Genomic DNA, 26,718 nt, shown 5'->3' with positions numbered 1-26,718 from the left:
TGTTCAGGCAACAATTCGGATGCCCCTTCATGTTCCTCTTATTGCTTGGTGCATGGCAAACCCTGATTGGTAGGAAGCTTCTCGAGGCTCGGGACTGTGTATTCGTGAGTTTCAGATGCTTCTGCATGTTTACACAGGTCACTTTTCTTGACTAAATGATTGATGTAGTAATTAGGATTAGGCTCAGGAGATCCTCTAATAACTGGCTTAAGCAGGACAGGAGTTTATTTGCCCTAAAGAAGTGATCTTTGCCACCAGAGCTGTGTGATAACTGCATCCCGCTCCCTTCTCGACCAGTCCTGGGGACAGCCTCATCCTGGTGCTCGGAGGCGGTATCTCAACTCCAGGCAGCAGGATGAAGGAAGAGAGGACACAGAGGATCCACCACTCCAGAGGGAAGACTTCTGGAAGGTTCTTCCATTCCATAAGCCAGAGTTTAACCACATGAGATATGTAGCTGCAAGGAGGCTGGGAAGTATCTCTAACATCTTTCTTTGTTGGCCATTCCCAGCTCAGAGTTTTAAGTGTTAGGGAGGAAAGGAGAAACAGACGTTGGAGCAATGAACAATTCTGCCCCCCTCCCCCTCACCTGATTTGTTCACCTGATTTGCTCAGCTAAGGGTACCTCCTGTGCTGCATAGGTGTTGACGTTCTCTTTGAGAAGTTCCAGAGGCATTTGATTTAGCTGCAGAAATTCACCACCGTAGGTTTTTGAGGAGGGTACAAGAAATGGTCAAAACAATATTTGAGGATGAAATCCCAGCAGCAATATATGCAAGGGACAAAAGTGGGGTAAGGATTGGAGTGAGGAAGACCAGCTGGCAGCTGCAGCCAGAGGCCCTCCCTGGTTTCCTTTACAGGAATGGAAGGCTCTGCTGTCAAGTGAGCCAGACTGTTAACCTTTGACTTTGAGATTTTATAACTTGTTTCTCCAAGGCCACTAAAATGTAGCAAATTTAGGAGTTAAGGGCAACATTAAACAAAAATATTATTATGTGTCAAGCTTAAGACAATCTCATTTGACCTAGTTATTTGAAGAATATAGCTGGCAAAGACAATTCCAAAAATATAGTTTATACCCATTTTTACTTTCTGGGTGGAGTATCTAAGGAACTATAAAATGGCCCTAGAAACAACAGGAATGAAGAATGGTCCTGGTAATTGTTTTCACTTAGTGACCAGCTTCTGAATAAGTAACAGTTATAGACTGCATATTTAAACCTAGAGTGACTGATTTTACCCACAACATTTTCTTTCTCCTTACGATTATTGCCTTCACACTAAGAATTTATTATTTATTGAAATCATCTGTATCAAGTAGTATCAAATTTATTTTATCTTGCCAGTTTTTATAGATCCACTTTTAGTGTACACTCTTAAGTAGAAAATAGAATTTTCTTGCAGTTTTAAAAATCCTTTATACTGTGGAATCTCTAATAATACATTTATTTAGCATTTCTCTTTGGCCTCATTCTAAAAAGAAGTGGAAACATCACTTGTTGTGTATATTTTCTCATTTTTGGCCTCTTAACATACAAACCCATCCCAAGATCATGTCTTTATTGATTGTACTTATTTTACAGCTGACTGTGACATATTCGCACTATTGTGCTATTATAAATCACCTTCTGCTATTTTACTCTGCTATTCATTTTTTCTTGTATGGGAAAGTGGACTTCTCATTTTCATTTCAGCCACTTGTGCGCTCTCTCACTGTTACTTATTACTGAAGTAGGGAGCATTTGGGAACTGGAGAATGGCGTGCAAATGAAGAAGGCCTTCTAGGGATTGGCTGTGCCATGTGAACAGTCCTGAGCTTGCCATCCATGGAGCATGCCAGTATTGCCCAGAAGGTTTGGGTAAGCTTTTTTGTGTGACCTTGGTGGAAACCACTGAGCTCCATGGCATTAAGTGGGCCACGTGTCTTCTCAGTGAGGTTCTTATGTAGATATGAAGGAAGGAAGCCCATTGTGATGGGAGGAGGTGTGAGTGTAGAGCTGGCCCTGAAAGCCTTGGCATCTCTCCTGCAGGAAGAATCCCAGGAGCAGGTGAATCCCACCTGCATTGAGCATTTTTTCAGTTTAAAGCAAATCCTTACTGCTAGAGTATGTTTAGAAAGAGGCAGGGCCAGGGCCATGGCTAGGCCAGCTTCGTAGGTGATGAGCTGTATGTTGGCCATCAGCCTTAAGTGTGTTGACTTTTCACAGCAGGTCACTCAGCAGTGTTTATCTGAAAATACTGGCTTGGTGCTATTAATTACGGATGAAATGAAAAGCTTGTTTCTGTGTGTTAGCATTGTCTAAAGGACTGTAAATAGTGATTAATTCATTATGGATATTTGGTGCCCAGTGAAGAATAATTTACCAAGTTTGTAAGAACAGTATTTTCTTCCTTTTTAAACTCTTTTATTTCTTAGGGAACCAGGGCTGTACCTCTTAGATCACTGAATAGTGCAGACATGCAGGAAGTGCCGTTTATTGGGATGACTGGTGTTGGGCAGAGGGGTGACCTTACCCTCCAGTCGGTCACTCAGCACACAGGGGCTTCTTCCCTTGACTGTCTTCCTAGCTGAGATGACCTAGTCTTTCCTTGAAGTTATTGACACCATTCAGCTAACACTTCATTTTCTGCCATATTTGCATTCCTTTCGTTTTTGTGTGTATGTATTTGGTGGACCGTTGACCTTGATAAATCCTCAGCTTTACAAGTACAATTACAACTGTGTTTCTCACATTACATGAAGTATAACTGAAAAGGTTAAGACACCAGATTTTTAGTGATAGTAAAAACAAGGACTAAAGCCATAAAACACTCTTTTTTTTTGGTTTTGTTTTTGAGATGGAATCTCGCTTTTGTCGCCCAGGCTGGAGTGCAGTGGCGCGATCTCAACTCACTGCAACCTCTGCCTCCTGGTTTCAAGCAATTCTCCTGCCTCAGCCTCCCAAGTAGCTGAGGATACAGGCGCCCACCACTATACCTGGCTAATATTTTTGTATTTTTAGTAGAGACGGGGTTTCACCATGTTGGCCAGGCTGGTCTTGAACTCCTGACCTCAGGTGATCTGCCAACCTTGGCCTCCCAAAGTGCTGGGATTACAGGCGTGAGGCACTGTGCCCGGCTGCCATAGAACCCTTAATTTATATTGAATTAGTGTAAATAAGAGAAACTCTGCTTGCAAGCATTCTTTGCCTTGTCATTATCCAGACAGGAACTTCTTCACTTTACCTCGTTAGAAATACCAGAATTGTTAGAAATAGATAATTGGTACCACGAGGAAACGTCAGTGTGGAGCTAAAACATCTCTCAGCAAAGCAATCTTTACTTTCTGCAGAAAGGGTGCTCAGTGGCAGCTGGAACAATGGCGAGAGCACACCTGAACAAAGGAAAAGCAGACATATTTATCCCTTACACATTTGGGTTGTCCTTACTGCTGTGTCCTGCATCCATTGGCTGGAGCAGGACCTCACACTCTTAAACTGATACCCAGTTTGCTAATTGCCTAAAACTTTCCTAAATAGGTAAGTGCAAAGAAGAACAAAGAAGTTGCTTAGGAAAGGTTTAAGGAAGCAATAACAATTCCAAATGAGAAAGGGGCATAGGCTGTGAGCTGGAATGTGTCTGTGAGCATGTCCAACAGTTACATAGGATAGGGCTTAACAAAGAGTTATTAGCACAAAGCAGGGAGGCTTGAAGAAAGTCTTTAAAATCATCTATTATTTCTAACACTTATGATTTATTCTTTAACAAGAAGGGGAGCTTTAAAGAGGAAAGTTTTTACTTTCTACATCTCTTTGTGCCTTAGGGTTGGCAAGATGCTGAAACAGGTCAGGCTTGATCCTAAAACCTGGCTCTACAGAGTCATAGGAGACTCATTTGGTCCTTGGCCATCTGCAGCTTTTATGTTGGCCTCTCCTTGCATGAGTCAGTTGACAGCAGCGTATTATGCCAGAGTAGTTTGGTTTGTGGCAAACTCTTGTTCTGGAGATAGTTTGCACACAAGGTAACTACAGTTAATGTTAATGTATTGTATAGTTGAAGATTGCTGGGAAAATACATCTTAAGTGATCTCACCACACACACACACACACACACACACACACACACACACGATAAGTACATGAGGTGATGGATATGGTAATTAGCTTGATTGAATCATTTCACAATGTAGATGTGTATCAAAGCATCACACTGTATTCCTTACATATATACAATTTTTATTTCTTAAGTATACCTTGATAAATCTGGGGAACATTTTGAAAAATTAAAAAAGATAAGATGAGAATCATCAAACTACACTGTGGGATGAGGGCTGGAGAGTCAGAGAGGTACCCATGGTAGCTATGGGGCTCGTTCATTCCTGCCCTCAGGGAAAGTCACTCAAATCCACACTTCAGTGATATCTCAGCTACTGCGAGTTTAGGACCCATTGAGTCACCTGTAGACAGTCAGAACTATCAGGCTGTCTCAGGGAAGCCCAGAAGTCTCTTCTGTGCTATTTCTTTATCCCCAAATGAACTGTATGCTTCTTCAAGATTGGATCATGTTGATTTCTCATGTATTTTTTCTGTCCCACACAATGCCTTGCACATAGTAGACAGTAAAATATTTCGATGAACTGAATCAGACAGCAGTTAAGTACAAAATCATATGATCTGAATGGGAAGAACTGTTAGAGCTCAGGAAAAGTAGAGTGCTATGAACTGGAGGAGTTGGAATGAGAGGGAAAGTTCCCATCAGCCACTGAAGTGGTTATATATAATAGTTACAAAACCAATGTGTAAGAATGATCTGTGCTTATCTCATTTATTTATCTAATGAATACTTATGGGTATTGAACTAAGAGTTAGAGAAACAGTGATGAACGAGACAGATTCATGAATCTTAGAAACAAATTGATATGAAATGTCACTGTCACTAGGTGTGCTCCAGGGAGTAGCTCTAGGACCTCCCTCAATACGAAACCCTAAAGGTGCTCAAGTCCCTGATATAGAAGGATGTAGTATTTGCATATAACCTATACGCATCCTCCTGAATATTTTAAATCTAGATTACTTATAATACCTAATGTAATGTAAATGTTAGATAAGCAGTTATACTGTATAGTTTAGAAAATATTTACAAGAAAAGCCTGTTCATGTTCAGTACTGAAGCAGTTTTTTTTCCTGGATATTTTCCATCCATGGTTGGTTGAATCTATGGGTAAGGAACCCATGGATATGAGGGCTGACAATAATTGTAGGTAGTGACAAGTACTGAGAGGGAAATACAGCAGTAAAGGATAAAGGCAATAGTGTGGGGACACAGGCAGGCTGCTTTAATTAATTATTTAACTTAATGAATGATGGGGTCTTGCTCTGTTGCCTAGGCTGGAGTACAATGATGCAGTCATAGCTCGCTGCAACATTGAACTTCTTGCCTCAAGCAATCCTCCCACATTGGTCTCCCAAAGTGTTGGGATTACAGGCGTGAGCCACCACACCCAGGCAGGCCGCTTTAGATGGGGAAATCAGGGGAGGGCTCTGAGGTGTTGACATTTGAGCAGAGCATAAGTGAGGTGACGGATGAAATCTTGTAAAGGTCTGGGACACCAGCATCCCAAGCAGAAGGCAGATGTTGGGTTCTGAGATGGGGACCGAGTGTGGCCAGCTTGAGGGCCTGCCAGAGGCCGTGCAGCCATGACCATGAGCAAGGGCCTTGTAGGACATGGCAAATACTGGATGTTTGTTAACAGCAGTGGGAACCTGTTACCGTTAGAATATTACTGAAGGCATCTGTTTCATCTCTGAAACTCCCCTACTTTATCTTATACCTCTGCATCACCATTACTGCCACCCCTCTAGACTACGCCAGCATGATTCTTTCCCAGGGTACCATAATCAGCTTCTAAAAGTCTTCATGGCATGGCAATCTCAGGGGAACTGATGCTAGGGAGGATGGGAGACCAGCTCAGTGACAATTGCTGTTGTCCCTGGGTGGTAGCAGGGGAAGTGGTGAGAGGTGGTTAGATTCTCAGTCTGTTTTGAAGGTTGCCAACTGGATTGGCTAATGGAATAGATGAAGAAAGAAAGAGGAATAAAGCTTGACTCCTAGGCTTTTGGCTGCAGCAACTGGGTGTGTGGTGGCAGCATTTCCCATGAATGAAAGACTGGAAGGAGTGTATTTTGGGGGGGAAAGTGAGACATGCCATTTGGTCCTGTTACACTGGGGTATGCGTTAGCTATGGAGTGGAAGTGCTGAGTAACTGCTGTGTGTGGAAGGGACCTGGGGCTCTTCCACTGCTTTCCTTGGCTGACAGATGATACTCTAAGTGGGGAGACTTGATAAGATCATCAGGAGAGCCAACGCAGATGGAGGAGGGGTGAGGGCCAGGGACTGAGCCCCAGGGTTCTCCTGTGTTTAGACACGTAGATGATCAGGAGAATGTGGTGGCCGAGAAGGTTGGGAGAACACGAGCAGAGCCTGTTCCCCTGGAAGTCAAATAAAGAAGGCAATTCAAGGAGAAGAGAACCACTGTGCAAAATTCTGCTGCGAACTTTTATGTGTGAGCTGTATAAAGCTATGGAGCGACAGGAGCTGGGAGCCGACATTACTGTTTACAATGCAGGGGTGTACTGTGTCTTCCTGAAAGTCACTTAGTATTGGGTAGGGGTGTGGCAGTTAATGTCTTCTGAATTTAGACTGTGCCGACCTTCAATCTTTTAAAGCATATTTCCTGTTTATTTTCCCATAGCTAACCTTTATAGATGTAAAAAGCAAAAGCCATTTCCAGTTATTGTATTGGTATTCCCTGGGTTGTATCTGGGGATTCTCATATGCTGTCGAGAACAAGGTATATTTGGGTAACTTACAAAGTGGAGATTTTGCAAAAGCATGTGGGAGGCATTAGGAGCTACAAGATATGTGGGCACGATGAGTGAGTTCCAGTAAGTGGTTTAGCCCTAAACCTGGTCTCTCTGCCTGACACCTGTTCTCAGCATTTGGCCCCGTCTTCCATTCAGTAGTGCAAACCAAACATTGGCTCCAGTGGCGCTTCCTGTCTCCCCTGCCATCCTTACTGTCCGGAAGCCCTCTCGTCCACTCTGCCTTACACCGTGCACACCCTTGCACCTGCAGCTGCCCCCACCCTACCCTCTGGAATGGCTGCAGAGAACAGCCTTCCCTCACCCTCTCTTGCCCTTTAGTCTGCTGTCCACTCTGAAGCCTGGGTTATATTTTAAAATTAAATCTGATTGTGTTACCTCCCCTACTTAGATCCTTACCATGGCCTCTCATTGCTCACAGGACAAAGATCAGAATCCTTGGAGAGGCCCAAAAGCAGCACACGGCCTGGGCCTTCTCCTACCCTGGGGCCCTGTGAGGCCTTCTCTCCCAGGTCCTGAACTCGCTGTTCCCTGCCCCTGCAACACCTTACCCGGACACCTCTTGGCCCTTGTTGACTGCAGCTCCCACCTTGTGGTACAGCTCAGCAGGGCCCGTCCTGACCCCTTTGTGTGGGTGGCATTCCTCTGTCATATTCTTCATGGCACTAAACTCTTTCATTTGAGGACATTTCCTTTCACTTGCAGTGGCATGGTCATAGTTATTCATGTTTCATCTCTCCGGCTGTGAACTCCCCGAGGTGGGAGCCGTCGCTGTCTTGGCTCTGACTGTGGCTGCCACATGGAGACCTTCATGTGTGTTTGTTGGGTGAATTAACTCAAGTGCATAATAACAAAAACAAATGGAAATCTTCCTCTGGAAAGACGGAAGACTGTTAGGGGGCAGCTCACGTGGAAACGGCTTTGCATCTCCATGCCCATCCTCACTTCCGGGTCCTCCTTACTGTCCCACGACATCCTCTCCTCACCTTTCTCCCTCTCTCTGGGCTCTACAGCTGGACACTTCCCACACATGGTCACATGAGTAGAGGTTTAGCAAGGAGTGCGTTATGTAGGACAGATTTCTGCTACCGACTTCACCAAAGTGGAACCACAGCTTCCATTTGGCTCAGGCCGTTTGGGAGAATTTCACCTCTTTTGTTACCTCTAATCTTACCTGTGTGTAACCACATATTTTGGTCTCTTTCTTAAATCTTTTAGATAATCATCAGATAATTTTACTTACCTGTTATTCTACTACTTTCTGCCTTGCCTTTTCTTCAGGCCACCCCCAAGTACTATAACCTGCCCAAAGGTTAGGACATACACGCTGCCACACGTTTATCTCTGGGCATAATCAAGATGGCATAAACACCAGCATTCCCAATTTTTCCTTGTCTCTTCGGAATGCTGACAGGCAAAGAAGAGCATTTTCTTTAGTCTCCAAATGTGTGGCTCACGCCTGTAATCCCAACACTTTGTGAGGCCGAGGCAGGTGGATTACCTGAGGTCAGGAGTTCAAGACCAGCCTGACCAATCTGGTGAAATCCCATCTCTACTAAAAATACAAAAATTAGCCGGGTGTGGTGGCAGGAGCCTGTAGTCCCAGCTATTCCAGAGGCTGAGACAGGAGAATTGCTTGAACCTGGGAGGCGGAGGTTGCAGTGAGCTGAAATTTTGCCACTGTACTCCAGCCTGGGTGACACAGCGAGACTCCGTCTCAAAAAAAAAAAAAAAAAAAAAAAAAAAGTGATGTGTGCTTATTAAAATTGCTGCATATCAATAAAAAATGATAAAGGGGATATCACCACTGATCCCACAGAAATACAAACTACCATCAGAAAATACTACAAACACCTCTATGCAAATAAACTAGAAAATCTAGAAGAAATGGATAAATTCCTCGACACATACACTCTCCCAAGACTAAACCAGGAAGAAGTTGAATCTCTGAATAGACCAATAACAGGAGCTGAAATTGTGGCAATAATCAATAGCTTACCAACCAAAAAGAGTCTAGGACCAGATGGATTCACAGCCGAATTCTACCAGAGGTACAAGGAGGAACTGGTACCATTCCTTCTGAACCTATTCCCATCAATAGAAAAAGAGGGAATCCTCCCTAACTCATTTTATGAGGCCAGCATCATCCTGATACCAAAGCCGGGCAGAGACACAACCAAAAAAGAGAATTTTTAGACCAATATCCTTGATGAACATTGATGCAAAAATCCTCAATAAAATACTGGCAAACCGAATCCAGCAGCACATCAAAAAGCTTATCCACCATGATCAAGTGGGCTTCATCCCTGGGATGCAAGGCTGGTTCAATATATGCAAATCAATAAATGTAATCCAGCATATAAACAGAACCAAAGACAAAAACCACATGATTATCTCAATAGATGCAGAAAAGGCCTTTGACAAAATTCAACAACCTTCATGCTAAAAACTCTCAATAAATTAGGTATTGATGGGACGTATCGCAAAATAATAAGAGCCGTCTATGACAAACCCACAGCCAATATCATACTGAATGGGCAAAAACTGGAAGCATTCCCTTTGAAAACTGGCACAAGACAGGGATGCCCTCTCTCACCACTCCTATTCAACATAGTGTTGGAAGTTCTGGCCAGGGCAATTAGGCAGGAGAGGGAAATAATGGGTATTCAATTAGGAAAAGAAGAAGTCAAATTGTCCCTGTTTGTAGACGACATGATTGTATATCTAGAAAACCCCATTGTCTCAGCCCAAAATCTCCTTAAGCTGATAAGCAACTTCAGCAAAGTCTCAGGATACAAAATCAATGTACAAAAATCACAAGCATTCTTATACACCAACAACAGACAAACAGAGAGCCAAATCATGAGTGGACTCCCATTCACAGTTGCTTCAAAGAGAATAAAATACTTAGGAATCCAACTTACAAGGGACATGAAGGACCTCTTCAAGGAGAACTACAAACCCCACTGCTCAAGGAAATAAAAGAGGATACAAACAAATGGAAGAACATGCCATGCTCATGGGTAGGAATAATCAATATCGTGAAAATGGCCATCCTTCCCAAGGTAATTTACAGATTCAATGCCATCCCCATCAAGCTACCAATGACTTTCTTCACAGAATTGGAAAAAACTACTTTAAAGTTCATATGGAACCAAAAAAGAGCCCGCATCGCCAAGTCAATCCTAAGCCAAAAGAACAAAGCTGGAAGCATCACGCTACCTGACTTCAAACTATACTACAAGGCTACAGTAACCAAAACAGCATGGTACTGGTACCAAAACAGAGATATAGATCAATGGAACAGAACAGAGCCCTCAGAAATAACACCGCATATCTACAACTATCTGTTCTTTGACAAACCTGAGAAAAACAAGCAATGGGGAAAGGATTCCCTATTTAATAAATGGTGCTGGGAAAACTGGCTAGCCATATGTAGAAAGCTGAAACTGGATCCCTTCCTTACACCTTATACAAAAATCAATTCAAGATGGATTAAAGACTTAAACGTTAGACCTAAAACCATAAAAACCCTAGAAGAAAACCTAGGCATTACCATTCAGGACATAGGCATGGGCAAGGACTTCATGTCTAAAACACCAAAAGCAATGGCAACAAAAGCCAAAATTGACAAATGGGATCTAATTAAACTAAAAAACTTCTGCACAGCAAAAGAAACTACCATCAGAGTGAACAGGCAACCTACAAAATGGGAGAAAATTTTCGCAACCTACTCATCTGACAAAGGGCTAATATCCAGAATCTACAATGAACTCAAACAAATTTACAAGAAAAAAACAAACAACCCCATCAAAAAGTGGGTGAAGGACATGAACAGACACTTCTCAAAAGAAGACATTTATGCAGCCAAAAAACACATGAAAAAATGCTCACCATCACTGGCCATCAGAGAAATGCAAATCAAAACCACAATGAGATACCATCTCACACCAGTTAGAATGGCAATCATTAAAAAGTCAGGAAACAACAGGTGCTGGAGAGGGTGTGGAGAAATAGGAACACTTTTACACTGTTGGTGGGACTGTAAACTAGTTCAACCATTGTGGAAGTCAGTGTGGCGAGTCCTCAGGGATCTAGAACTAGAAATACCATTTGACCCAGCCATCCCATTACTGGGTATATATCCAAAGGACTATAAATCATGCTGCTATAAAGACACATGCACACGTATGTTTATTGCGGCATTATTCACAATAGCAAAGACTTGGAACCAACCCAAATGTCCAACAATGATAGACTGGATTAAGAAAATGTGGCACATATACACCATAGAATACTATGCAGCCATAAAAAATGATGAGTTCATGTCCTTTGTAGGGACATGGATGAAATTGGAAATCATCATTCTCAGTAAACTATCGCAAGAACAAAAAACCAAACACCGCAAATTCTCACTCATAGGTGGGAATTGAACAATGAGAACACATGGACACAGGAAGGGGAACATCACACTCGGGACTGTTGTGGGGTGGGGGGAGGGGGGAGGGATAGCATTGGGAGATATACCTAATGCTAGATGACGAGTTAGTGGGTGCAGTGCACCAGCATGGTACATGTATACATATGTAACTAACCTGCACATTGCGCACATGTACCATAAAACCTAAAGTATAATAATAATAATTAATAAATAAATAAATAAAATTGCTGCATATATTTGCTAACAAGAGAAGATTGACAAGTTTCAAAACATGATTTAGATTCAGTTTACTTGGCAAAGTGTCTCTGTCTCTCTCTCCATAATACATATATTTCAAGGAAAATATTAGATATTACAAAAAGCCACCCTCATCTTTTACTGTCTTATCAAGATGAGTTTTTTTTTTCCAAAATATCAATTTTTAGGATTTGATCTTCCTACCAATTATTAAGATAGACCTTTAGGTGGAGTGAAAATATTTTAGTGTCAGTTTATTCTATTTTTTTTTTTTTTTAGTTTTTTAAATCTTTAAAATTTTACATGAGTTATCAGTGAAACCAATGTAATCCAAGATGTTTCTCTCTCTCTCTCTCTCTTTTTTTTTTTGTTAGAAAATTGCCCCACAAATGGTTTAGGCAAGGTAAAAACCAGAGGTCAATAGGTAGATTCATACATACCTATCCCTTGTTGCTGTTCTTGGTCAAAAATTAAGGTGAGGAGTTGCCCGTTGTACTTCTGTTTCAGATTAAGACTGTCGAATTACCCCATGAAATCAAATGTGTATTTTCTCTGTTTTAGCACTTTAAAGATCAGAATTCTGTATCTAAAAACTTGTCTAAGTCTGCGATTCTTTATAAAGGGCCAAGTCCATGTTTTTAACCTCACTTGAAGTCGTCCTTTGAACATCGGCTGTCCCTGGCAAATAATGATTGACTCTGGGAGATTTGTCTCCACTGACATATCCTTAACAGGAATCAAAAGTTACGGCAGCTCCTGAATTCAGCGGTCCCCATGCAAGTAACAGCAGTCTGTGAGTTTACATAGTTGTGGGTCCTGGCTGAGTCATTTTATATCTCACCATATGGCTTCTCTGTACTCAGTAGGTGAGTAGAAGTGTCCAACCTTAAGTAGACTTTTCCAGAATCAACAAAACCATGTTTTTATTGCTGCAGCCTTGGCGAGGAATCCAGAAGTTTCGGGTTGGCTTTGAGGTAGCCATTCTGTTGTTTGCACATCTAATGTGCATTCCCATGCCTGTTTAAGGTGGACTTTTAATAATCTAAATGGCCCCAGTAGAAGACATTCAGTAAATCGGGGAATGCCTATACAATGTAACAGCATGTAGCCATGTCAAAGTCCCGTTGAGGAAGAATACTTAGTGACTGACATGGTTTGCACCTGTTCCCTCCAAAGCTCGTGTTGAAATGTGGCCTCCAGGTTGGAGGTGGGCCTAGCAGGAATGTTTAGGTCATGGGGGCAGATCCCCTATAAATGGCTTTGTGCCATCCTCACAGTAGTGAGTGACTTCTCACTTCGTTAGTTCAGGCAGAGTTGGTTGTTTGAAAGAGACTGGGACCACCTCCTCTCTCGCCATGAGATGTGTGGGCTCCCCCGGGCCTTCCAGTGTGTGTAAAATCTTCCCGAGGCCTCACCAGAGCTGAGCAGATGATGGTGCCGTGCTCGTACAGGCTGCAGAACTGAGAGCCAGAGTAACCTGTATTTTCTTTGTAAATGATCCAGTCTCAGGTATTTCTTCATAGCAGTACAAAACAGACTAACATAGTGACACTGGAAAGTGTTTAATAAAAATGCTGGGTAATAGTTATTGAGCATAAATGATGTGCCAGACACATGTTAATACATTTAATCCTCAAAAACTATATACGTATTTTCACAAGTTCACAGAGTGAGTGGTAACCACTAGGCACCCCTGCCTCTGTACCATGTATCACCTCCTTTTTATTTTCTAAAACAATGCATAGGATAACAATCACAGTTTCTATCCAACATTACATACACATACGTGTGTGTGTATGTCCAGCTCTCTGGAGGCAAGATGATCGGTGATTTTAATTTTTTTCTTTGTGCTTCCCAATTTTTCTGCAGCATAGATGGATAAATGTTATAAAAAGAAAAAAAAAAGAGTGGATTTCCTTAGCACTAGGTATGTTTAGACAAAGTAGGAAGAGAAACAGTTTCAAAACAGAATAATGATCCACCTTCCTACAATGTTATGTGCCCTGATGTCTTCATTACTGGGAGAAATTAAGTACTGACCGCAGTCGACTCTTCAAGGGAGACCGTTTTTGTCCAGTTGTTGGACACTTGCAGGTGACTTGCTCAAGGTCAGGATGAATCTAAGATAACATTCAAGCTCAGTTAAAGAAGTTTTTTTTTTTTTTTCCCCTACAAAAGTACGTATTTAGGATGCTTTGCCCAAGCTCCACTTTCTTTTTTATTACTCTGAGAGCTGCTTCCCTTGCCTGAGAATCCCCAGACCTCCTTACCTCTGTCCTGTGACTAAGCCCCACTTGTCAATCATCTTGGAGAAAAAATTTCCCTCCCTGCATCATGACCATCCTTGTTTCACACATTAAAGCAGCTGAAAACACTAAAACTCTTTTATTCCACAAGAGGCTCTTCCCGCCTCTCCCCTCCCCAGTGTGGAGTCGAGCCCCTGCCTCCGTGCCTCCATTGTGTCCTGGCAGCACTGTGTCCTGGTGGCAGCATCTTCAGCAAGTTACTTGTTTTGTTTTGTTTCATTTTCTTTTTTCCTACCAGAAAGTGAGTTCTGCAAAGGCAGGGACTTATCTGACAGTCTGTGCTGCCTGTGCATTGCTGGCACGCAGGGTGCTTTCCAGAGGGAAGTGACACACACGTGCCTCTTGTGAATCGTCATCTCAGGCATGCCAGCTCTTGAGGCCACACTTAGACTAAGACGTCAGAGTAGTCAGTCTTAGGTGCAGGAGTCAAGAAAAAATAGATTGGGTAAAGAATAAGAGCAATTTTGAGAGCCTTATGGAAAAACAAAACACATTACCAAAGGATGAAGGACATGAGCCTCATGCTTTTATTAAGCTGTATGAATGACATGGGGAAGCAACTTATGCTATTAGTGAAAGGTTCTTTCTTTCTCTCTCTCTTTTTTTTTTTTTTTTTTTTTTTGAGACAGAGTCTCACTTTGTCACCTAGGCTGGAGTGCAGTGGCGCAATCTCGGCTCACTACAACCTCCACCTCCTGGACTCAAGCGATTCTCAAGACTCAGCCTCCTGAATAGCTGGGACTACAGGTGCCCGCCACCATGGCTGGCTAATTTTTGTATTTTCTGTAGAGATGGGGTTTCGCCATGTTGGCCAGGTTGGTCATGAACTCTTGAACTCAAGTGATCTGCCTGGGATTACAGGCGTGAGCTACCGTACCCGGCCGGGAAAAGTTGTTTTTAAATTTTTTTTATTTTTATTTTTATCTTTTTGAGGGTCTCCCTCTGTTACCCAGGCTGGAGTACAGTGGTGCAGTCACTGCTCACTGAAGCCTCAGCCCCTTGAGCTTATGCCATCCTCCCACCTCAGCCTCTCATGTAGCTGGGACTGCAGGGGCGTGCCACCATGCCCGGCTAATTTTTTAAAATTGTATTTTATAGTTATGGGGTCTCACAGTGTTGCCCAGGTTGGCCTTGAGCTTGGGCCCAAGCAATTCTGCTGCCTAGGCCTATTGTACTTGCATGATGGAAACTGAATATAAAGGCCTGTGTTGTTTTAATCCACGTTTATGGACAAGTTACAGTCTCCTGTTGTCATCTGTGTCTTCTGAAGGAGTCACCTGTTTGGTTAAATAAATTCTGGCCATTTTCTCTTAATTCATTTGCCTGAAAAAAAAATTTTTTATTCTACCTCTCCTTTGAACAGCATCCTGGTGGGGAAGAAGTTTTAAGGGAACAAGCTGGAGGTGACGCTACTGAGAACTTTGAGGATGTCGGGCACTCTACAGATGCCAGGGAAATGTCCAAAACATTCATCATTGGGGAGCTCCATCCAGTAAGTACATTTTGGGGGCCCTTTCTTATTTGTATTTAGGGCTATCAGATGACCTTACCCAAGTCTGTAAGCTTGCATGTATACACATTTTAAAAGGAGTAAAGCAAAAACAACTCCTGATTTTAGGACGCCATTTTTTGTTATAAATAAATTGACCAAAAATGTCTTTGCATTTCACTGTCGCTTTTTTTTTTTTTTTTTTTTGAGACAGGTCTTACTCTGTCACCCAGGCTGGAGTGCAGTGGCACGATCATGGTTCCCTGCAGCCTCAACCTCCTGGGCTCAAGCCATCCTCCTGCCTCAGCCTCTTGGTAGCTGGGACTACAGGCACACACCTCCACACCTGATAAATTTCATAGTTTTTGTAGAGATGGGGTTTCACTGTGTTGCCCAGGCTGGTCTCAAACTCCTGGACTCAAGCGATCCACCCACCTCGGCCTCTCAAAGTGTTGGGATTACAGGCGTGAGCCCCCACACCTGGCCTGATTGCATTGTTTACTGGCACTTCGTTTTAGTCAGCATGCTCCACCCCACAGCCACGCACTGGGGAGTCTGCTCAGTCCTAGAAATTCCATGGGGCAGCATGTTTTACAAGGTGGGGAGAATCAACCCAGCATTGCTTTCTTTCTTTTTCTGACCAAAATATTTTCATTAAGAACCCCCCTTCTACTTTCATTAGACCAAGGATATTTTAGTTCTAAAAAATGATTTAAAAAATATAAAAACGGAGCTACGTGAAATGAATAAGCTCTACCTTCTGTAGAACTAGCACATTGTCCATATTCCGCTCACTGTACCTCAGACCTTCGAGAATATCAGCTCTGGACCAATCCATTGACCAACTTTTAGAAAACACTGGCCTAATTTGGCTTTTTTTTTTTTTTTTTGAGACAGAGTCTCACTGTGTTGCCCAGGCTGGAGTACAATGGCGTGGTCTTGGCCCACTGCAACCTCCACCTCCTGGGTTCAAGCAATTCTCCTGCCTCAGCCTCTCAAGTAGCTGGGATTACAGGCACCGGCCACCACGCCTGGTCAGTTGTTTTGTATTTTTAGTAGAGATGGGGTTTCGCCATGTTGGCCAGGTTGGCCTCGAACTCCTGACCTCAGGTAATCCGCCTACCTAGGCCTCCCAGAGTGCTAGGATTACAGGTGTGAGTCACCGCACCTAGCCCTAATTTGGCTTTTCTATAAACACTGTGCTGTGTTATGGTTTTAGACCCCTCTGTGGCAGTTGTAAATGACCATGTTAAATGTTACTAGTCTATCAACCTAAGTTATCAGGAAAATCGCTGAAAACTTGGAAAGAAGTTGCCGAGCGCTCTGAGCTTCTGGAGTGGATCACGGGGCCGCACACTCAGCTGCCCTGTCCACCTCTGGGAGTGCCTGGCTCCGTCCTGCCTTCACACTTGTGGTGCATGGTTAGCAGCCCGCCAGAAGGGGACAGAGGCCTACTAGGAGCCCGCTCTGCTCTCATAAGAAAAAAATGGAGAGGCAAATAGCCTCATTCCAAGTGAGCAAACTGAGAAACTCTTAAAGAATATAGGAAAAGTCTTATCATATACCACTGATGCTTCCTGTAATGACTGTGAATGAAGAAGAGGTTACATTAGGTTCTTTGTAGAAGGCTCGAAAGTAGGAAATCCATTCGAGAACAACTTCATTGAGTGCGGAGGTTTGTTTGATTTTGTTTTTGGTGGTAGGAGATATGTACTTTGAGGGAGTAAGCTTCATTTATCTGACAAGTTTATTTGCCCCTATATTTTCATCCCATACTTCACAAAGGCAAAGTTGTTTCAGGGTCATCAGGGAGGCCTGCCCTTACACATGCCTGATCCCATCCTTGTTTCCAGCTGTGGGTCAGGTTTCAGGCCCTGACCGTGGCACTTCCGCTTCACCTGCCCGCTGGGCTTCCCCCTGGCCAGCCTTTAAACACACTGTATTTTTGACAGCTTCAGCCTGAAGTTGAAATAGTTTATGACTCTAAAACTGGGAGATGGCAGGGCTTAACTGAAGATATCACACACGTAAGAGATACATGCACAATCTCAAATGGAATTTGAGAGGACAGAAGGGAGGAATTAGTCTTCAGCTCCTCCCTGAGTTACGTGTCACAATCTGAGTCTAATAAATGTGTATGCACATCAACATGTACAGAGAGCTGTCATGGGTGCTGTTCTAAACTTTGGAACTCTAGATAGAAAATATCTCTTGGCACTTAATCTGCTACTAATTTTTGCTGTTAAATCAGATGGATCAAACTTTGTGTTTAATAGCTAAATGTTGAATCTGAAATGGTAATTACTGAATTGTAATTTAAAAAAATCTCAAAGTCAGCATTTTGGAAGTGGTGCTTTCGTAGATTTTTAAACTCCATAATGTGCCTTATTTTTTCATTGCAGGATGACAGACCAAAGTTAAACAAGCCTCCGGTAAGTGTGACCATCTCAAGTGTCTCTGGATGTTCTCATTGTCTTTAATACTTGTCAAACTGAAGGCAGAGGGTTTTTATTTACCTGACTGAGGCCAGCACAGGTCTTTCTAGATAAATGAATATGTAACCTACTGGCTCAGCAAATACTTTTTATTTACGGAAACCTGTCAGTATGATTTGTTAGGATGGCTTGTGTGTAATTTTTTTAAGGCTGTCAATAAACTACTTTTTTCATCATAATTATCAATATATACCCTTTGAAGAGCTACTTTTTATAGTAGCACATGCTTCTGATCTAAAAGATTTGACACAAGCCTTATTTTCAGAGAAGTTAAAATCTGAAAGGATAGTGGTTTTATTACTTAAATCTTTAAGGGTGCGTCTCATGTCTTCTTCATCTTTAAGTCTCTTGGGCATAATAGGTGTTCAATAAATATTTGTCAGATGAATTTAATGAAATTAAATAATACCCTTTTGACTTACTTTTCCTTGGGAAAGGAAAATAACTCTGGCAATACTAGTTTTATGTTCTGATTCACTAGCCTTTCTCTCTGAACTGACCATCTCACTTATATTTGAAGATAAATGTAGGGTGAGAATGGAAGAGCACAGCCTAAGTTCCTGAAAAGTACAAGTAGGCAAAATAGTTTCTAGTGTCTAATTAAAGGACTATGGGGGAAAGTTTTGCTTAGAACAAATGACAAAACAGAAAGTATAATTTTTCGTTTTGGTGTAAATTCTTGGTTTCATTAGAGAAAATGCAACAGCAAGACCCCACTGAGCTTGTGTCGAGAACTGGTGAGCTGATTTTTTGAGCTGTTGCTGCCAAGATATCTTCTTTAATCTATTAAAGGATCAAAGCAGTTAATCCAATAATATAAGCATAAAGGCCACATTTACCTCAACATCCCTGATAGTGCAATAAAAGTCTTGTGTAATACTGTTTAGTACAAAGCAATTTTATTTATATTCTCTCCTTATTCAAGAAAGACTTAAGTTCAATGTTAATGATATGAGTACTTCCAGAAGATAAAAAATTGACTTCAGAATTTCAATGGCCTCTGTGACAATTGCTTAGAATCCTTGCTGTGAGTTCATTTGACTTTAGCATCTTTTTTGAGGCTCCTTTTTGGACAGCTGAAATTCTGTGATGCATAAAGTTTTTCCTTTTTCTCTGAAGTCTCTTAAGGGAAGAATATATATATATATTTTAATCACGTGTTCAGCATGTTAATCATTGTGGTATAAGTCATTTAGCTATAGCAAAACAAAGGTTTAAGATTCATCAGATGAACTTAGATGACCGCAGGGCCAGCTGTTTCCCTAACCATAAAGACACAAGCAGAAAACACTTGTAGGTGTAAGATTGTACATGTGTCTCCTGCCATAACTACTTTCAGTTTGAAGGACAAAGACTTTCCTCCTTTATTTGCTTTCAGAACACGTGTATTACAACCTATACTCTGTTGGATTAATTGCCCGTTACTATTTATTGTTCTTATTAGATTAATTGCCCGTTGGATTAATTGCCCGTTACTATTTATTGTTCTTATTTTCTATTTTATTTATTGTTCTTATTTTCTATTTTAAAGTGGCAGTTACTTTGATACTGAGAATATTTTGGGAACAGAGCAAGTTTATGTGGTAAATTCCGGAACTTTAGCTTTTAGTATCAAAGAAAGCTTTCCTGACAACATTAAGTGACAGCCTTTTGTGCGTTAAGACATGACTTACTTCATTCCAGCATTAGCAGCTGATATTTGATCAGCTTGTTAGATGTAGAAGGTCTCACTGAAGTTAAAGTAGATTTTTGTTTGCTTGCTTGCTTGCTTGTTTTTGAGACGGAGTTTTGCTCTTGTCACCCAGGCTGGAGTGCAATGGTGTGATCTCGGCTCACTGCAACCTCCACCTGCTGGGTTCAAGCGATTCTCCTGCCTCAGCCTCCCGAGTAGCTGGGATTACCGGTGCCTGCCACCATGCCCAGCTAATTTTTGTATTTTTAGTAGAGATGGGGTTTCACCATGTTGGCCAGGCTTGTCTTGAACTCCTGACCTCAGGCATTCGCCCGCCTCAGCCTCCCAAAGTGCCGAGATTACAGGCGTAAGCCACGGCACCTCGCCTAAAGTAGATGTTTTTACTCTCTTCAGAGATTTTACAGATTAACTAACTTCTGAGTATTTTTTAAACAACTCTTCTTTATTGTGACTTTGCTTCAGTGAGAGCAGAACCGGAAGAACGTGGGACAAGAACTTGCTGGCCTTTTTGAGAGGCCATAAGCAGATGAAATGAAAGGAAATACATGAACACTTTTCTGGATATATCTTTCTTGTGCTTTTGGTTTAGCAGAAGTAAAGAGTGTCCTTAGAGATTTCTTTTGTCATGTGTCTGTATAACCATCCACCGATCTCCAGGTTGAAGAATGTACACTGTGGTCTGAAGTTTTGAAATGTTGCCTGCTTAAAATATCTAGTTGAATAGTGAAATAAAATGCAGTAAAGATTATTAGCTTGAACCTGCCCTATGGAAAGCGTAGTGTTAAGTTACCAAATTAAGATATTTGTAGACCTAGAAATCATGCATTTTAATCGAACATAAATGTTTCTATCACATTTGCTTACATAGAGAATATTAGTCGTAGCAATACCCCTTCTTGGTTATAGTTTTTAAAGCACTCTTGTAGAAATTATTTGGTTCTCACAGTATCTGCATGTTAGACCTGCCAAAGGAGGTAAGTACATTGCAGCTGGGAAGTGTTAAGCACCCGGCTCACAGACATGCTCCAGAACCATCTAGCACCCATCTCAGGCTGGTCAGTTGCAGTCCCTTAAGCTTCTCCTTTAGGTTCTGGGCTTGCCGTGTTAGACATCACTCTGTCAGTATTTTAAGGGAGCTAGGCTTCCCACTAAAGTTTACGTTAGATGAACTTACAAATGAGATGACTCTGATTCACAAAAGCTTGTTGGGCTTTGCATGCTTTTCGTAATTTATGGAGCTTACTGTAATTTACACCGATTCACATGACTTTTATAAGTCATTATACATGACATACTTATTTTACTTTTTTGAGACGGGGTCTCACTCTGTTGCCCAGGCTGGAGTACAGTGGCATGGATCTCGACTTAACGCAACATCCACCTCCCGGGGTCAAGCAATCCTCCCACCTCAGCCTCCTGAGTAGCTGGACCATAGGCACACAGCACTGTGCCCAGCTCATTTTTGTATTTTTCTGTAGAAACAGAGTTTCGCCATGTTGCCCAGACTGGTCTCAAACTGCTGGACTCAAGCAACCCGCCAGTCTCGGCCTCCCAAAGTGCTGGGATTATAGGCATGAGCCACCATGCCCAGACTTTGACACACTGATTTAATTGTTAATCTCTTTTTACTGAAGCTGAACCCTCGAAGTCATGGGGTGAACAGGTGACAGAGCCGATCATAAAAACCATATTCTTTCTCCTTGTTCATTGCTGACATTCTTTGATAGTCATGTCCCTAAACCCAAGTGAGGCCCTCAGGGCATTGACCACTAAAGACCAATTACTTTTTCATCAAAAGTGCAAAGTGGTAATTCAAACTTCCTTTAACTGTCAAGCATCCTGGGCTACAGAGCTAAGAAGATAATCAACAATCAAAAGGTGATATGATTATTTCAAGTTCCCCTCTTTAGAGTTCATGGCTGTTGCTGATGATGCTGGTGCGAGAGTAGTGTTTTAACCTTAGCGCCCACCCATGGTAACGACGAAGGCAGCAGGAGGACAGGTGGGAGGTTCCAGAGTTGTCAGCACGTTGGTGAAATGCCTGCGCTCATTTTAACGATGCCGTGGATGTTTGTGTTTGCCTTCCGTTGGCTGTTTCAAACTTAACTTTCTAGTTTGACAATCATATTTTACCTTCAGTGATTCTTTTGTTTCAGAACTGATTGTGTCCTCTAATAGCTAACTAATATCTTTGTATATTTTGATTATTTCTAGTAATCTTTGTTAATTTTATTCATATATACACAATTTGGAAAACCCTCTTGCTGTAGTTATGAATACTTTTTATAGATGCTAAGATTTTAAAATTGCTGGAATAGATAATAAATTTGCAATTTTCTTTTTAAATGACTTACCTTTTTTCCCCTACTGTGTCAGGAACCTTAAAGGCGATGTTTCAAGGTTGGTGGGTCTCATAACTGCTTTGCTTGCTTTTCCCTGAAAGGTGTCTGTCTTTTCACGGGAGTTTCTCTAACATGCTTTGCAGAGTGATGCTTTGCCTCACTGCAGGCCGCTGATTGTTTTGCTAATGCTTTTTATCTGTGCTTTAGGAAACTGCAGATCTGAAGCTGTCTTATTTATGGCAACTTCTCTTTGAGGCACTAATGCTGATGTTGGTGTGGAACATCAAAAGAATGCTTCTTAACTCATTTTCAAGCCCCGAAAAGTTTATATTTCACTAGACCTTAGCTTTTCAGCTGTTTGAAGAAGTATGCGTTTTTCGAGAATCATTGTCCATTCACTTTAGTGCTACTCAAAAGAGCTGCTCCCAGAAAGCCCTGGAGGATAAAAACAGGGCTTCCTTATTTGGGGATTTGCTGTTAGGCTGACAGTGACCAGCTGGTGACAAGTGTGATGCCAGGCACAGCAGTCCTGTGAGGCTGGTCTGATGTCTTGCTGGTACCGTCTGGTCAGAATTAAAGCAGCCCCCCGGGAAAGTTGGCCTAGAATGTAGAACTTAAAATGGCAGTCCTCTTTTTTCTTTTTGGTTCACATGTATTTAATGTAATTTAGGTACACTTTTTTACATCTGTCAGATTTGAATGAAATAACTGATTTTTTTATTGAACATTGTGTTCATGCTTTTGAAGAATTAAACTGCTTTTTCTAAAGGTGACGTGGGATTGTGTGTATGTGAACATGAATGTCTGTTTTCAGTTTCTGCATTAAAGTATTTAGATGCCTAGCGTGTGCAAGATATTTTATGTAGCATATTAATTTTGAATGTTTTTAAATTATTGAGGTTATGTCCTTAAATAAATATAGATAATGATTAAAATGTTTTATTCTGGAAAAAAACAAAGTTAGGCATTTTAGTGAAAAGAAGTTTATAATTTTCCCTTTCGACATCTTCCGAAGAATGCATTGCATAAAATATTGTGTTCTTATTTTCAAACAGGATTTTAGTCAATGGAATAAGTTCAGCATTCCCTTGAACTTACTTTACTTTTTCCTCTCGTGTTTCAGGAAACTCTTATCACTACTGTTGATTCTAGTTCCAGGTATGTGGTAGCTTTCTTTTAAAGCAGTGGTGGGTGGGAAGGCTCATGGGTCCAGGCTGGACAAGGTGCGTCCCCCACCTGCTGGGTTCCTGGGCCTGACACTGTGCTGTCTCAGCAACTTTCCACTGAAGGCCAGACTGTTCAGAGCACTCAGCCTTAAACTTTCAGGCAGCTGACTATGAACACCGTCCACAGCCACGTGATCTAGCCGGCTGGCTGCATCCACCCCAAGGAACAAACAGAACAATTGCATTTCCTTTTCCCCCAGGGCAGCATCTTAGGCGGCCAGTCCCACAGCGCCTCCCTGGCTCATGCAGGCAGACATTCCATTTCCTTCCTTTCAATCCATGTCTGTTTCTTAAACTCTAGCGATTACATTTCCCTAAGCATGGGTCAGTTTTCCTTTGTCATTTTTATTAGCTTTAAAATTGAAGCTGGTAATCTATGTGTAGCACGACTCAATTGTTCTAGGCACCAGATTTGTTTATGACAGACCAATTGCATATTAACATCTTTGGCAGCTCTACCATATTGACTTCTGTAGTAGCCACTTTTTTGGACCCAAGCTCAAAATCACACATTTGTATTTCATCCTGTCAAATTAACTGCCTCAGTCCGTTGGTGTTCTGGAATATTCCCTGCCTGCAAGCAGTATTTCACCTTACTCTTCATTAACAAGCCAGTTTCTTTCTAAAGTGAAATTGAAAAACCCCACCAAACCCCACTAAGACAAAAGTTACACTTATAATTCTTATGAAAGTTACACTTGTAATCCTTATGAAAGGATTATACTTATAGTCCCTATGAAACACATATGTATACCAAGCCTATTTCTAAAGCCTACACATTAATTTCCATTTTTCTAAGAAATTAAGTCAAAGATCAAAATCTAAAGATTCAAATCGAATTTAAAGATTCAAATAGAGGCCAGGCGCAGTGGCTCATGCCTGTAATCCCAGCACTTTGGGAGGCCGAGGCGGGCGGATCACGAGGTCAGGAGATCGAGACCATCCTGGGTAACACAGTGAAACCCTGTCTCTACTAAAAAATACAAAAAAATTAGCTGGGTGTGGTGGCAGGCGCCTGTAGTTCCAGCTACTCGGGAGGCTGAAGCAGGAGAATGGTGTGAACCCGGGAGGCGGAGCTTGCAGTGAGCCGAGATCGCGCCACTGCACTCCAGCCTGGGCAACAGAGCAAGACTCTGTCTCAAAAAAAAAAAAAAAAAAATTAAATAGAAATTATAGGTCATCCCTCCTTTGTCCCTGATTTGATTTGTAATCTATAATTTATAGATCGAAATTCTATGCATCAGGACTGTCAATTTAGGCTTTTTTTTTTTTTTTTTTTTTTTTTTGGTGAATTTAGACCTGTGGACCACACACCAAGTAGTCTGGCCATTCTGTTTCTTAACCCTTTAAATCCATTTCAGCACAGGTTGTAAAGGTTAGATTTTCCAAACCTAAGCTTAAAGCTGTGGTGTTAATGGCAGCCTTAATAATCACAGGGCCCATATTCTTCAATTTTACAACTGGTGGGGCATTCGTTTTTTGGTTTGTTTATTTTTGTTAGTTTGTTTTTGAGACAGTCTCCCTCCGCTCTATTGCACAGGCTGGAGTGCAGTGGCATGATCTCGGCTCACTGCAACCTCCGCCTCCCAGGTTCAAGTGATTCTCCTGCCCCAGCCTCCCCAGTAGCTGGGATTACAATTAGCTACCGCCACCACGCCCAGCTAATTTTTGTATTTTTTGGTAGAAGGTTTTTACCATGTTGGCCAGGCTGGTCTCAAACTCCTGACCTCAAGTGATCCGTCCGCCTTGGCCTCCCAAAGTGCTGGGATTACAGGCGTAAGCCACTGAGCCCAGCCAAGTGGGGCATGAGTTTTCTCATAAAGCCAGCAGGGCAGAGTGATTCCTAGTATAGCAGGGCATGTGTTACACTCATGTCACTTTTAGCAAATCCAGGTTGCCTTTTCAGCAAAATTCATTACAGAGTTAAGAAAAACAAGCCCTGGTAATTTTCTGTTAGAAGGGGAAAAGAGTTTGAGTTCACCACAGTGCACATCATGTCAGCATCATTGCTTTTTGTGTCTTTCTAGTTGGTGGACCAACTGGGTGATCCCTGCCATCTCTGCAGTGGCCGTCGCCTTGATGTATCGCCTGTACGTGGCGGAAGACTGAACACCTCCTCAGAAGTCAGTGCAGGAAAAGCCTGCTTTGGACACAGGAGAAAAGAAGCCATTGCTAACTACGTCAACTGACAGAAACCTTCACTTGAAAACAATGATTTTAATATATCTCTTTCTCTTTCTTCCGACATTAGAAACAAAACAAAAAGAACTGTCCTTTCTGAGCTCAAATTTTTCGAGTGTGCCTTTTTATTCATCTACTTTATTTTGATGTTTCCTTAATGTGTAATTTACTTATTATAAGCATGCTCTTTTAAAAATATATTTGGCTTTTAAAGTATGCACCGTGTTTGCCTGTTTGGTGTATAATTGTCTTTAATGTTTAGAATCTGATTATTTAGAGGAATCCTTCAAAGTGTTACTCATTCAGACCCAGGGAGGCCATATGACTGGAGGTGGGGGAAATAGATTTGAGTGTCTCCTTTCACATCGTCACATCTCATTGAGTAACCATGTATTGTATGCTTCCGATGTAGTTTATTTTTTCAAGGAAATTAAGAAAGGCCAGAAATTATAGTTTAAGGATTTCTAATAATTGTTCTACTTGAAATAGATCTTAAAAAGAAAGTAGCGGCTGGGCATCATGGCTCACACCTGTAATCCCAGCACTTTGGGAGGCTGAGGTGGGTGGATCACTTGAGGTCAGGAGTTCAAGACCAGCCTGACCAACATGGTGAAACCGTGTCTCTACTAAAAATACAAAATTAGCAGGACATAGTGGTGCATGCCTGTAATCCCGGCTACTTGGGAGGCTGAGGCAGGAGAATTGCTTGAACCCAGGAGACAGAGGTTGTAGTGAGCTGAGATCGCGCCATTGAACTCCAGCTGGGCAACAAGAGCGAAACTCCGTCTCAAAAAAAAAGAAAGTAGCCTACAGGGCCTATAAGAGAGACTTCTTATCTTCACTGATTGAAAAACATCAGCAACTTAAAAACACATGAACCATTGGAGGGCATCGCAACTGTCCATTCTCTCAGCTTACACGTATCATTGCAAAGACACTCCCAGCTTCATAGGTCCTAAAGTTTCAAGAATTCCTCATTCAGAGGATAGGATTGTTTATAAACTCTTCTAAAGAAAGGCTGGTTTTCTAATTTGTAAGGAGATTGTGGGACACTGGAATCTGATCTTTGAAGAAATTTAGCGGCTAGTGTCAAGCTCTGAAGAGTTCTGGTGTGGCTCTGTCTCCTCCTGGGAGCTCTAAGGGGCTGATTCAGTCATCTTACTTCCCATTTACTATTCTCTGCCTTATGTGTTATTGTTTTAAATGTGGAAACTTGAAAGCTGAATTTGTTAGACCCCAGTACATGTGTCATTGGCTGTGACTGCGTTTGCACTGGCATGAGCTGACAAACCACGAGGTTCTTCAGAAGTGACCGCGTGCAGTGGAAAGGAATTGTGTTGTTCTTACAGAGTACAACCTTTATAATCAAATAGCATGCACCGCCTTTGCCTTCTTTAGTCACTGAAAGTTGACAAGTAGTTTCTATTTCAAAATAAATTACAACACTT

General features: G+C 41.9%; 1 protein-coding gene across 2 annotated transcripts in view; it reads left to right on the top strand.

Annotated features, from left to right (window-relative positions):
- LOC100456800 (cytochrome b5) overlaps positions 1-25,486 on the top strand; it is a 41,626-nt gene extending 16,140 nt beyond the window's left edge. The window contains exons 2-5 of one of the 2 annotated variants that reach the window (XM_009252476.4): positions 15,208-15,336; positions 17,736-17,765; positions 22,987-23,021; positions 25,117-25,486. In XM_009252476.4, coding sequence (XP_009250751.2) covers positions 15,208-15,336; positions 17,736-17,765; positions 22,987-23,021; positions 25,117-25,198 — 276 coding nt within the window. In that variant the 3' untranslated portion in view covers positions 25,199-25,486. Of the gene's footprint in view, positions 1-15,207; positions 15,337-17,735; positions 17,766-21,897; positions 21,922-22,986; positions 23,022-25,116 lie in introns of those variants that run through there. The other variant, XM_024236056.3, reaches the window with a different exon arrangement.
- Positions 25,487-26,718: the final 1,232 nt, after the last annotated feature.

This window comes from Pongo abelii, chromosome 17 (assembly GCF_028885655.2).
Source record: "Pongo abelii isolate AG06213 chromosome 17, NHGRI_mPonAbe1-v2.0_pri, whole genome shotgun sequence".
Lineage (NCBI taxonomy): Eukaryota > Metazoa > Chordata > Mammalia > Primates > Hominidae > Pongo > Pongo abelii.
This window is presented reverse-complemented; position numbering and strand designations above follow the sequence as displayed.